Source organism: Harmonia axyridis, chromosome 2 (genome assembly GCF_914767665.1).
Source record: "Harmonia axyridis chromosome 2, icHarAxyr1.1, whole genome shotgun sequence".
NCBI classification, from domain to species: domain Eukaryota; kingdom Metazoa; phylum Arthropoda; class Insecta; order Coleoptera; family Coccinellidae; genus Harmonia; species Harmonia axyridis.
The window spans coordinates 22,635,390-22,649,057 of record NC_059502.1 but is presented as its reverse complement, the minus strand read 5'-3'; the positions used below and the strand labels follow the sequence as shown (position 1 = coordinate 22,649,057).

Genomic DNA, 13,668 nt, shown 5'->3' with positions numbered 1-13,668 from the left:
AATGAAGAATATCCTTTGATGTTTTGGTGACGAACGAGATATGATGGCAAAAATCGAATACGGAAAAATCTAACATTCCAAATATGCATTTATTGTTTTCATAAGTTTTTGAATACTTTCTCAAAACAAACGGTTCCCAAAGGGTGTTAAATGAAATTGTGTGCATGGCATGTCATAAAACAGGAAATTTTGACTTCAGAGTATTGGATAAGTATATTGAAGTGAAAATCTACATATGAAATTTCTAGAAAAATGTCTTCATTTTTTAATTAATCATTTGAGTCTATAATATTCTGTTTCAATGCAGCTGAATAAATTAGTTGTCGACAATTTGATGAAAAATGCTAGTGCAATAAAGTACTCCATAAATCTATTTAGATTCGATTTATTACATAAAAAATAACATCTTATAATTGTCAATTATTAATTAATAGAAATATAAAATATAAGGAAGACTAGAAAACTCTATCCTGGTAACCACCATCTTGTATGCTTGAAACAGCAGGCCTTGGCAAAGTATGGTGACGTGTTTGCTGTGTAGCTCTTCTTTGAGGTGCTAAAAATTCAAACATGCTCTGTGTATGATTGGCAAGCATATTTCCAAGTTCACAAGGCATGGGATCAGTCCAAAAAAAATCGTGATTTAAAGCTGTATCTGAATCAGCTCTTTTGCTTGGATCTAACACAAGAAGCCTATCCAATAAGTCAATGGCATAAGGGTCTTTTAAATATGGCTTCAACCGCTCTTTGACCTGGAAAAAATTTAAATATCAAGCACCATCCTCAAATTATTAGCTGTGTAAAATTGTTTGATCTTACTCAACAAGGAAGTATTTGAACAAAATAAAAATTTGTATTTGAAACACTTTCAACAATTGATCTGAATTATACCATTAAATTGTCTTTACTGGCTATACTGTCATTGAGTGGACTGGTGGTCCCAAGCTGGGGTTAAAAGAGGATATACACAGAAAATCTCAACCCGCTCGAATCAATAATCACTAAAATACTTAGTATTTAGAATTGCTTTTTTTATGAATTTTCAATGGTGCTGATAATATAATATTAGTTCTGTGATCACAAAGATATTGGATAAATTCTTTCAATATTCCTCTCAAATTTTATATGGTTTTCTGCTATGGCTTGTTATTAAATCTTCAAAATCACAATTTGATTCTATGTGCAGGAAGGATATTCTCATTATGCTAAGTGTCCCCTTTGGTCCATTTTGACTGTAAAGGGATGCAGTAAATACCACTATTTTCTGCTATGGTTTGTTGATACAGTGGACTCTCGTTAACTCGAAACACCACAGGACCAAGATTTTTCGTCGAGTTAAGTATAGTTCGACATAGGCGTAGTTCGAGTTATACAGGTCATTTTTTTATTAAATTCGACTTACAGAGGTAATGAGATATAGAAGTAAACCAAATAAAAATTCGAGTTATAGAAGTGAAGAATAGTGATATCTGTTTCCTATAGTAGGAGTAGATCGTATAATACATATTTGATGAATTTACTAAAAAAAGAATTGACAATAAAAAATTTCATAATGAAATAGACCAACTCTCTGTGCTGACAAATTCTGAATATTTTAAGAGTTAATCTGATGGAGAAGTCTGATTTAGATTACGAAACGTCAAATGCACGATGCAATTATTGCATCATTAAATACACTCGATTCACGGACTCGTTTTGACTTGCGCGGTGAGGTTTGGAAATAACTACTTCAAATTATACATAGAGGTAAAAATGATAAAATATATCCGTAAAATAATTTCCAGTTATGCATTGATATTTTTTCAGCTTAGACAGGTTTTTCCAAGAGAATTGAAAATAATTCAAGTTATCGAGGATTTGGAGTTAACGAGGTTCGAGTTAACGAGAGTCCGCTGTATATCTTCAAAATCTCAATTGCATCCTATGTACATTTTTTAAGAAATGACATTTTCATTATAAGAATTGTTTCTTCTCAGCCCTCTTAAGGTGTAAGTGGATGTACAATTTTTCCAGATATTTTAATTATTATGAGTGTCCCCCCTGATCCAAGTCGATAGAATAACAGCTACTGTTTTTTGATGTAGCTTATCAATTCTTCTTCAGTAGCTTACGAAAATTCTCAATCAGCTGTTTTCAAACCAGTACTGGCATCATTTCAGATACCTTGTAATGAATATATTTTACTTATTCAACCAAAATAAATAGAAACAATATCCGACAACTTTCAGAATATGTGACTAACACTAGACATAATCAATCGTAAAATATGTATAAGGATAATGAATATGATTCATCAAGGCTACTTCCATTATTAATAATACAAATTACCAACCTTTCTTTTCTGAGTTTGTGGAAGTTCCATTTTTTTATACAAATCCAAATTCTCAACCCCAGGCCATGCTTCTGGTGTGATTGAACCGCACAATTGGGAAATGAGAGTTAATTGCTGCTGTTCACTATTTCCTTGCATTATAGGAGACCTAGTCCACATCTCTGCCATAATACAACCTGCTCCCCATAAGTCAACAGGGGGGCCATAATTCCTTTCACCTAACAGAAGTTCTGGGGGTCTGTACCATAGAGTAACTACTCTATTTGTGAATCTAAAAATGATTTGATATTTTTAATAACATGTCCTAAAGTTTCAATGATATAGGGGGAAAACTGGCAATGAAAAACGACTAAAACATAAATAAAAATTGAATTACCTACTCTCTGAACTCAAACAAACTTAGTGTGAAGTTTAAGAGCCAAAGGCTCTGGAAGGTTGGGATGACTTATGTTAATGTTGAAACAAAACCTATGTATTAGTGCACTCAAATCTCCAATGAGAAGACTGAAAAGTTTTGATGCATTAAAATTATTTGTGTAAGATTTCATAGTTGAAATCAGATTGTAATTTCTTTATTAGGAAATTAGTTAGGTATGAATTATGCTCGATTAGAAAATTGTACACTCTTACCTATTAGGTCCATTCTTGTTTATACTGAAAGCTCTAGCTAATCCAAAATCTGCCAGTTTTAAAACACCATTCTTAGTTATTAACACATTGGCTGCCTTCATGTCTCTATGTAAAATCTTATTGCTATGAATATAATATAGTCCATTTAATAACTGTTGCATCACTTTTTTTATTTCTCCCAAGCTGAATTTAACGTTGACATTAGATAATAGTCCAGCAAGATCATGTTCACAAAAATCAAACACCAAATAAAATGTTGAACGGTATCTATTTGCTGCTGAGGCTTTAGTTCTACATATTTCAATCAGATTCACAACATTCTCATGTTTCAATAGTTGAAGTATTCTTATTTCTCTAAGAGCTGTTATAGGAAACTGAAATAAAAATTTGTCGGTTTTATTATAAATTTATCATTTAGCATAAACTTACCCCTTCTTTCTCATTATCCATCAAAACTTTCTTCATAGCCACAAATTTCTTAGTGTTTTTTTTATCTCGAGCCTTGAACACTTCTCTGAAAAATTATTCTGCTTATGAATACACAGAAGAAGAGAAAATGAACACAATGTTAAGAGGGCGAGAAGAGACAACACCCAACATTGAATTTATCCCGTTTTAATTATTTAAGAAATGAAATTTTTTGTTAAATGGCATTATTGCATTTCTATAAAGAATTAAATCTCCACCAATTTATTTAGAAGATTTAGTATTGTTTGGGATTAAATAATATTTAAGGTGTCATAATTTTTGCAACAGCTGCTCTTTAGAAAACCTCGATAAATTATTCTTTTTACATAGAATAAAATATTCGCCTATTGTGTATTGTATAATACCAACTTCACTCACAAAGTACAACATGTGTCATGAACTTAGTCTGATATGATATAATTTAGAACGTCTGCATAATTCAAATATTGAATTCAATTCATAAAAATAAGCAATACTCACCCAAACGTTCCTTGACCAATTTTCGCAACTTTTTCATATTTAGTTGATTCATCACAAAAAGGAAAATTGAAATTGGATATATATTCCTCCTTCTCCCTCAGGCTCATAACCTGGGGAGGATTGAACTTCATTTCCCTAGCATTGCCAGGCTGCATTATTGAAGATTCCTAGTAATCCTTATTTTTGTATAATTAAATATGTATGTATAGTACTCAGCAATACTATAGCTAAACAAATTATCAACTCATTTACAATTGATCACAATCCATTTAAAAGTTTATTACTCAACAACTAATAAAATACAGTTCACATCAAAATTTCATTTTGTTTACGACCTGTTACATTTGAAAAACAATAGATACTTCAAACTTCAACTCGTGTTCTTGCCTTCTTGACCACAGATCACCTGTTTTTGAAATATTTCTCTTCTTTTTAATACACCATAATAGAAAAGCATACTTTTCTACGTAATGGTATCGTTGTTGCTTCCTAGATGCCGCTAATATACGTTGAAATCTTAGAGTATAGAGTATGTATTCTATGTTTTAAGGTTGAAATTTTTTTGAATTTGAATAAAGATCTAAGATTTGAATAAAGACTGTATTTGTATAGTATAATAATTCAAAAACACTCAGTTCGAAAACAACCGAATAATAGGGGTCAAATATATTACTTATTATATCGGAAACTGAGGAATACGTAGTAACAAATTGTTTGTTATACAGAGCCTCCAGCTGCCAAGAACAATTTTTTTCTGGTGAATAACAAAACATATCAATTTAATACTTCTAGGTACTATTTCCTATAATAAATTAACCCTGTATATATTGAGCTAGATAAATTGGGCAGAACAGGGTGGCGAAATTTTATTTTGCCGGGGCGCCAAAATTTCTGGCGGCGGCCCTGGTTCAAGGAACTGTTCAGACTAATTAAAGAAATGGTACATTACTTTTTGCAAAATATTGTAAGGCAGCTTAATGAGAGGAAGGGAGATGATGGGATTTCGAACTCTCACATAGTTTTTGCTGGTTTAGTGTTTTTTGCAACAAGGTCATACCAAAGGAGAGCAATACAAGACCATTGGCTTTCCATGAGTTAATAAGCTATTGATTAGCCGATATATCCAAGAAGTGAGCCAGGCATTGGAAGACATTGGAAAAATGTTCAAATAGTAGTATGTATATTTAGTAGCTTCACATGTCACTGAAAATTTTTTCTGCCAACTTCCAATTATCAATCAATATTTAAAATGAGCAGGCATTACTAATAATTAAAAAAAATTGGAATACTAAATGACATGTTGGTATTCCAATGCTTCGTTAGGTAGGTACTGGCCAAAGTATAGAATCTATCGAGGCTATGGGTGTATTTTGATGATTTTTTTATTAATTCGCTCCCTTCTCCCAAACAGCTGGTATCGGAAACTAAGTTCACATAACAATAAACAATTTAAACAAAAATTCTAAATACACAAATACATTATTGAAATTTAAGGTACTCCTTCAGGTCACAACACATTTTCTTGATATTTCTGTAACACACTATTTCAACTAGTACAGAATTGAAGACATCAATACTCTCATAAATTGGAGAATTCTGAAATACACACATTCTTGCAAATTTTTTTCTTAAATCATTTTTGTTCCCAATACTGTAATTATGTTTTTCGTTGACTAAGTACATAGAAGTCTGTGTTATTATTCTTCATTTTGTAAATTAATTGGGTTCTAGTTTTATCTATTTATTTATATTCAGAACTGATGTTTAATAATAACGCCGTGTTGTGGCTGTAAAGAAATCCAAATTTTAAATAAATTTAATAGACTTATTCTGTACTCTTTGAATTTTTTCAATCAAATATTTTGCAGCATTTCCACAGCAAGGAAGTAAATATCTCAAATTAGAATCTATAAAGCCATATTGGGGTTTTAAAAATGAGATTTTGATGTTTGAAGGGAGATATGGAAGTTGGAAGTATATAATCAACTCCTATGCTGTTCTCCACAACGAAATGACCATAATTTGAATGATGTTTTTGTCGTACATTCACCCCCAGCACATGATATGAGATATATATATTTTTTTTATTTATTGCTGATCCCTTCACTTCAATGTCGGATTAGACTTAAATTTGTTTCAGAATTGTAAGGAGTTTTTAAAAACAGAATAAAATATAGTTTGAATTTAGTTTTATAAAGTCCAATCCACATCTGGTGACCTGACATGATATCACAATGGTTCTACACATGAAATGATTTAAAATTTAATGCTTCTTGCAACATTTTCTCTTGAATACTGGCGGAACTGTTCCCGACATGCTAGTTACTTTGGAAGCATAACTTAGACATAAACAGAATATCCTCTGAAAAAATTAAATTTGGAAAAGTGATTTCAATATTAGATTGCTCCTTTATGGAAGATAATTCAATTTCACTCTATTCAAACTACAAGGAGATCCAAACGCATACCAATTGATAAAATCCCAATTAATGAAAACTCATGAAATATCTATGTAGGAAAAAATGACCAAACTATTTGCTGAATGCAAATTTGGTGACAAGAAACCAAGCCAGCTTTACAGAGAGATGAGGAATTTAGCATCAGGTTAATCAATAGATAGATACATAGTATTTCAAAATCTTTTATGAAAGTTACATCTATTGAGTTATATTTTAAATAAATTTTACCAAATAAATTATAAAAAGAATTTTCTTCTACTTGTTTCCATAGAATGTCTCTTTCCTTGTATGATCCATTCATATTCTCCATATTTACTATCGAAAGTGCCTTTTTGTAGAGAAGTTAATTTCAATGTGAATCTAGGACCCAACTCTTTCAATCTTGCCCTTTTACCATCTTTATCAAATCCATACCTGTAATTGAAACAATTAATAAATTTTATTTCTGATTTCTGTCAATGAAGAAGTAACAAAAATTTGTTTATTTTACCTATAATGTCTGAAGAATATATAGTCTCTTTGATTATGAAAAACAACAGCACGCTGACCCTCAAATTCAGGGTCATAATGGAAAATACTTCCTAGCATTCTGCTAATGGAAACTCCAAGTCGGGTGGTGAATTGTCGCAGTATAACTTCTGGTCTATGAGCAGTTATATCTTTGTGATTCTTTCCCATCTCAGGTGTAATTTTGACATTACTTATACGGAAATGAGCAGTTGGCCCATCAGGTAAATGTATAACCAGCAGACCATCAGGTTCTTTACGATATTCATTTACTACTAATATATCCGTGTAACCTGCTTTGTTGGCACTCTTTACAATCTTTTTAATTCCAGATCTGTTACGATATAGAGAAGTTGAATTTGGTATCATTCTAGTTAGTTCCCGCCCAAATATTCTTGTTTTCTGGAATGAAATATGTATTAAAAAAACAGTGTATTGACCAAATGATCATTCATACCCTCATAGGATTATCAGAATAAGTAATTAATACTTTAGGTTCGTACGACTTCTGAATATATCCACTAAATTCATCATTAGCTAAATCATGTTCAACTAATTCGACATCTTCATCTTTAATTACTGTTTCGTCTTTTTCTCTTAAACTTTCAATTGTATGCGGAATCCTTTTAACATCTTCATTTTTTTGTCGTTCTTTTTTCAGCTTTTTCTTTTCCTAAAAAAAAATGATATAATTTTCACTAATTGCTATTATTTCCTACGACTACTTACTTTATTTTTTGCCTTCTGTTCCTTTTTGAATTTTTCGTTTCTAACTAATTTATTCTTAATGTGGGCATATTTATTCACACTGGGAAATAAAACAGTCTCACTTGACGTCGACGGTTTTGAATCTTCTAGAGTTAATATTTCTTCCTTCGCGCTCTCGTCCATAACGATATTTAACTTTCAGTTATTATTACCAAATAAACTATTTAACAATCTCAGTTCCAAAATGTGGTATTTTGAAAATTTTAGAAATGATAGGTTAGGTCATAGATAAGTAGATAAGTTAAGGGACCACAGATAATGTTTCTTCTTCTTTTATACTTTATAATGTGCCGATCTGGTCGCCATCTACACATGACCACAAATAATGTCATTCATGAACCACCGAATACTATGTTCATTTCAAGATTACTATTTTGAATACGCTCTATTAGTGTGACGTCACACACTGGCTGCCTTCATGTCTCTATGTAAAATCTAATTGCTATGAATATAATATAGTCCATTTAATAACAGTTGCATCACTTTTTTTATTTCTCCCAAGCTGAATTTAACGTTGACATTGATAATAGTCCAGCAAGATCATGTTCACAAAAATCAAACACTAAATAAAATGTTGAACGGTATCTATTTGCTGCTGAGGCTTTAGTTTTACATATTTCAATCAGATTAATTACTTGTTGAATCCCAACTGAGTAAGCTGTGCACAATAAATACGTTGAACCTTGTTCTGTATTTTATTGAATCTATAATTTCAATTCATATTAAAATTTCCAAAGATCATCTACCAGGCAACCCAAAATATATCTTTGGAAGTGTCAAATTATACTCTATGGTTGTTTGCTTGATCGGAGGTAAGATGTCTAAAAACCTGGTGTATGGACTAATTAGATTTTGTTTTGGCAATTTTGAGAATATTAGTTAAGCTTCTAATTGGCTAGGATCGGGTTTCAATTAATGTATCCTGTCAAAATCAAAGGAAAAAAGATCGAAATGAAAAGTATGATTTTGCGGCGCCGCCACGAAATAAAACTAATATTTTCAATCTGTGATGTTTTTAGACATCTTGGTCGGAGGAAAAAGGGAAGCCTTTTTGTTGTTTTCTGTACGATTCTTTCGAGAATATTCTGTTGTATAAACCTTCTCATGACAATAATGAACATAACAAATAAGAATTATCCCAATTTGGTACAGTTTGAACGTGAAACATAATATCCATAGATCCTCCTTCATATACAGGGTGGCCACTTTTTCAATGGGATTGTATTGGTAACTTTTAAACCATAAGAGTTAGAAGGTCGGTCAAATGGAGAAAAAGTTGCATGCATAGAAGCATTATCAAGCAGTTCAAACAAATCGAGATTATCAAGGCCGGTTTTCGAGATATCATAAGAAAATTAAATAATGTCATTTTGATTTTTCTTTTTTTCCCACTTCATTTCAAATATCATCAAAAAATGTTACTGGAATTTTTTATTGGACAGTAAATTATCCTCAATTTGACGTAATCAGATTTCCTATCCAACGTTTCGTACTCTCTGGGCCACCCTCAACCTCATTTTTTTCAATACGGACCTGTATATTTTATGACACTTTTCGAAATAACTTTTAACGCTGAATTCAACGATATATCATACAATGTCATTCAAAGAAGATTTTCAGGTGATTTTGACCCTTATCCAATTTTCTTTGGGTCGGATCTGTATTACCTTCATTTAGTTTAATTAACAAAATGCAATATGCAATAAATTTCAATAAGAAAATCAACTTACCCATCTTGAACTAAATGGAACATATTAGAATCAAAACAAGAAACCAGTATACTGGTTTCTTGGTTCTTCTTTTATAATAATCATTTAAATATTTCAATTCATAATAATTACACGAAAGTATCATTTAGTGAAAGAAAAATCAAATGATTATTCGAACGTAAATGAAAATTAATGGAGTAAGTGTTCGAAATGTCCACCATTTTGTAAAATGCACTTTGCGGTTCTGGAACCCATACTTCTTATACATTTGCTTGTTTGGTCTCCTTGAAAACCTTCCAAAACATTCTCAATTTTCTCGCGAGGTATCACTATTGTTGTATTTGTCATTTGTTCCGTTGAAACAAATTACAGAAGCGAACTTTATTTTGAGATCATAACGATATAATTTTTGCAAGGCTTGGTATTCAAATTTAAAATCATTGTATTCGCGTCTCTTGACTATTTTATTAACAGCAGTTTTTGAAAAATTCAATTCACTGGCCCCCGTTTTCGATTTTTTTTCTGGGTTCGATTGAATTTGGGTCAGAACATTGATATCGTTAATAGACTTGTTTTTTTTACATACACACCATTAAATTTGGATGAGGGTCAAAATCACCTGAAAATCAACTTTGAATGACATTGTATGATATATCGTTGAATTCAGCGTTGAAAGTTATTTCGAAAAATGTCATAAAATATGCAGGTCCGTATTGAAAAAAATGAGGTTGAGGGTGGCCCAGAGAGTACGAAACGTTGAATGCGAAATCTGATTACGTCAAATTGAGGAGAATTTACTGTCGAATAAAAAATTCCTGTAACATTTTTTGATAATATTTGAAATAAAGTGGGAAAAAACGAAAAATCAAAATGACATAATTTAATTTTCTTATGATATCTCGAAAACCGGCCCTGATAATCTCGATTTGTTTGAACTGTTTGATAATGCTTCTATGCATGCAACTTTTTCTCCATTTGACCGACCTTCTAACTCTTATGGTTTAAAAGTTACCAATACAATCCCATTGAAAAAGTGGCCACCCTGTATACGAGTATATCATAGTATAAGGAAAGGATAGTAAGCCAACCACCGTTTGACGGCAAGGAAATAGTCACCAGGGGTCGCTACTGTAGTTGGATTTGGATAAGTAACTCGATAATAGATAGTGCTGAATCATGGGCTATAGATGGCGCAGAAATAATACGATAATTCATTCAGTGGCGTGGTTGAAAAGGGGTCGCATGATATTGCCAACAATTTTCATGTTATTATTAAGTTATCACAAATACACGCCACTGGCGTAAATGCTTATTACAGAGCAGAAAAAATATCAAAATATAGAAATCTTCTGACCACTCTATTTCAAATATTTTAGTTCTTCAAAATACCGATTTTTTCAGAGGGCTCCACTTTACGGACCAATTTTTGACAGTAAAATTCGAGTACAACTAGATGGCGATCAACATCAACAAAATCGAAAAAAGCACTAGACTGGCTTACTATCCTTTCCTTATACTATGAGTATATAGCATATAGATTCAAGCAGAATATCTATAAGGAATGAGGGAAATACGAGGGGAATACTGATATGAAGTCAGAAGCTGTTGCTCGTTGATAATTTTATATTTTCTTCATCAAATATATTTTGCGGAAATAATAAACCATATTGAGAAATTTGCAGTGTTTTTAATTTTTTACCATGCAATCTTGCATATTGTATCTTGCCAATTTGTTAAGGACTATCAGGTTATGATTTTTATTTGAGGTGAAATACTGAAACATTACATCTCTATATATTTTATTGATTTTGTTTCCCAAATGTAATACATTATACAGATTATCACTATCGTACAGTAATAGAAATCACCAGTAAAAAAATTAATTGCAAACTTATAAAAACTTATTGTATCAGTTGAATTTATTACATATTATGAGTTTTCGATGATTATTTTATACAATCTACAACAAACATCTATACAAAGAAAATAGATGGAGAATTCGAACCAATCAAGTCATGATTCAATCGGATTTGGCTATACGAGTCGAAAAAAAGGCGAAAAATCAGATAATAAATAATCATTTCTTAAAGTACATTTATATTGAGTATGATGTTATGATTATTTCGCCTGATTTTGATTAACTACATGAAATGTATTGCTGTCTCAATAGATATTGAAAACTTTACTTTGGGGAAAATAGCCTACATCTATATCAGGTATTGTTTGATATACATATTGGTCGAAAGTGTTATATGAAGAACATTCAGGTGACGTAGAAACCGGAACGAAAAGAAAAATTTTACCCAGTATTTTTCAGATGAAAATGATTTAAAAACGAAAAATTATTCAAATAAAGTAAAGAATGAATAGATATTTGAAATGAACGATGATGATGTTGATTTGCTAATGAGAATAGGTATATTAAAAACGATATTATCCTATTAATTCCATCTCATTCCATGCTTTACTGTCTGTTGCGACGGGCAGCTGAAAAAGAAAAATATTATTAGATACAGAAGGAAAAAACACATAAATACCTATTAAAATTTCTTTTATATTAGGGTAGGAAAATAGTAAGTTCATATTTCGCTTTGAATGAAGTTGAAGTCTCGTTGTCAAGTTATCAAATAGAGCGGAGTATATTTGACTAAAATTGTAAATTTTTCACACTTCTTACTTTTTATAAAGCATCGAAATAAAGCGGAAAATACGGAATTACTCCTTCCCCAAACTAATATTTTTCACTTAATATAGACGTTGAAATAGTTTTGAGTGTTTGAATGTTAAAGAAATGAAAAGAATAAAAGAAACGTAAAATGAAAAAGAACGAAAAAATATTGGGGAGTTGGGTTGACATTCCTAATATATAAAAAATTAATAGAAAAAAAATAAAAAAAAATGTCTTTACCTTTACCCTTCTTTCCCTTATTACCTTTAGTGGGCTTGGCTCCTTTCGGTTTGCATTTTTTTGTGATTTGCCTGTTTTGTTCACAAGAGGCATCACTATTGGGCTTAATTTTGTCAGTTCTTGTCATCATACTTTGTGCGTTACATTCACCCCAAGTTCCTTTTTCATATCGACAAGCTGAAAACAAAAACCAACATCATTATTTGTGAATAATGCAGTATATTTTCATTTCATTTGAATGAGGCTGTAACGTATTTCTGATGTTTTAATTCAAAAATTTTCATGCAGTTTAAATGTTTCTATTCAATTTGAGGTATGTGAGCAATGTGATATCTTATTAGTTATAGTTTGTTCTGCATACAATTCTCATCGTTCTTAAGAGGGGTTTATACCCCTCTGGCTTTCTCGTGATCTGCCAAAGTTTAACTGCTCCTCTCTCCTCAGCGTTATTGAGATCTCGCCACTTTTCAGGATGAAGGAAGCAATCTTAAACGTTTCTCTGATTTACCGCCCTTTTCTAACACATGCAAGAATTCAAAATACGTGTTTACGTCTTTATTTTTAATTTGAGAAGAACCTCATTTTCAGCCTTTGACAAGAATTTTTGTATAAGTAATATTTTTTGTGGAAATTCATAAATAGTAATTTACGTAACAAGTCCGGAAAATATGGTTTTTTTGGACCGGGAAGTACGTACTTTCCGGACTAGGCCGGGAAATGTTACTTTCTCAGAGAAAAAGCGTCCGGAAGTGAGCACTTCCCGGACGGTTTCCGAAAATAGTAATTTACGTAACAAGTCCGGAAAATAGGGTTTTTTTGGACGAATAGACAAAATTCCAGGACGAGCGTAAGCGAGTCCTGGAAGTCTGTGAGTCCAAAAAAACCATTTTCGGGCGTGTTGCGTACAATATTTTTTCGGCAACTATCTAAAATAACACTATCGCTGCTGCTTTCCATATTTTATTGCGATTGCGATCAAAAAACATGCAAATGTTTGACAACTAATTTCATATGAACTGTCAGCCGTCATCTCGGTTGCTATGGATTCTATGATACTTTTCCGGCCTAGTCCGGGAAGTACGTACTTTCCGGACTAGGCCGGGAAATGCTACTTTCCCAGAGAAAAAGCGTCCGGGAAGTGAGCACTTCCCGGACGGTTGCCGAAAAAAATAATTTGTTTGGAAAGTTGTATCATGCATATATCTTTTCTTTAATGAAAAATTCATCTTATCCATTTTTTCCATCCCAAATAATTGTATATCTGATCATCTTAATGGATATCGTTAATCGTTAACCCATCCTATATTACTTCTAAAGTAGGTTGATATTTCATAATCTCAAGGTTGTGGCTGAACGTTCTTTAGGATATCAGATTTACGGCCAAAAGAAGCATGCTCATTGAAATTC

General features: G+C 31.8%; 3 protein-coding genes across 5 annotated transcripts in view; all 3 read right to left on the bottom strand.

The window, feature by feature from the left end:
* Positions 1–369: 369 nt before the first annotated feature.
* On the bottom strand, positions 370–4,284 carry LOC123673869 (cyclin-dependent kinase 9). The gene is made up of 5 exons (XM_045608595.1): positions 3,911–4,284; positions 3,392–3,476; positions 2,963–3,336; positions 2,333–2,603; positions 370–752 (listed from the first exon to the last, which is right to left on the bottom strand). Exons 1-5 carry the CDS (start codon positions 4,063–4,065, stop codon positions 456–458), a joined length of 1,182 nt encoding a protein of 393 aa, XP_045464551.1. The 5' UTR covers positions 4,066–4,284; the 3' UTR covers positions 370–455.
* Positions 4,285–6,578: 2,294 nt separating this feature from the next.
* LOC123673866 (probable ribosome production factor 1) lies at positions 6,579–7,865 on the bottom strand. Its single transcript, XM_045608591.1, has 4 exons — positions 7,606–7,865; positions 7,334–7,549; positions 6,860–7,278; positions 6,579–6,783 (listed from the first exon to the last, which is right to left on the bottom strand). Exons 1-4 carry the CDS (start codon positions 7,765–7,767, stop codon positions 6,606–6,608), a joined length of 975 nt encoding a protein of 324 aa, XP_045464547.1. The 5' UTR covers positions 7,768–7,865; the 3' UTR covers positions 6,579–6,605.
* Positions 7,866–11,135: 3,270 nt separating this feature from the next.
* LOC123673868 (midkine-like) overlaps positions 11,136–13,668 on the bottom strand; it is a 167,452-nt gene continuing 164,919 nt past the window's right edge. For 2 of the 3 annotated variants that reach the window (XM_045608592.1, XM_045608593.1), the window contains 2 exons: positions 12,262–12,438; positions 11,136–11,840 (listed from right to left, as the gene is read on the bottom strand). In XM_045608592.1, the coding sequence (XP_045464548.1) occupies positions 11,818–11,840; positions 12,262–12,438 (200 nt within the window). In that variant the 3' untranslated portion in view covers positions 11,136–11,817. The remainder of the gene's footprint in view (positions 11,841–12,261; positions 12,439–13,668) is intronic. The other variant, XM_045608594.1, reaches the window with a different exon arrangement.

Excerpts from the sequence above, each read along its gene's own strand:
- LOC123673869 (XM_045608595.1), bottom strand. The coding sequence starts at position 4,065 with ATGCAGCCTGGCAATGCTAGGGAAATGAAGTTCAATCCTCCCCAGGTT. Across the intron at positions 3,477-3,910 it reads ATTGGTCAAGGAACGTTTGG|AGAAGTGTTCAAGGCTCGAG; the intron begins GTGAGTATTGCT and ends ATAATTTTTCAG. Across the intron at positions 2,604-2,962 it reads AACAAGAATGGACCTAATAG|ATTCACAAATAGAGTAGTTA; the intron begins GTAAGAGTGTAC and ends AATCATTTTTAG.
- LOC123673866 (XM_045608591.1), bottom strand. The coding sequence starts at position 7,767 with ATGGACGAGAGCGCGAAGGAAGAAATATTAACTCTAGAAGATTCAAAA. Across the intron at positions 7,550-7,605 it reads AACAGAAGGCAAAAAATAAA|GAAAAGAAAAAGCTGAAAAA; the intron begins GTAAGTAGTCGT and ends ATTTTTTTTTAG. Across the intron at positions 6,784-6,859 it reads ATATTCTTCAGACATTATAG|GTATGGATTTGATAAAGATG; the intron begins GTAAAATAAACA and ends TTTCAATTACAG.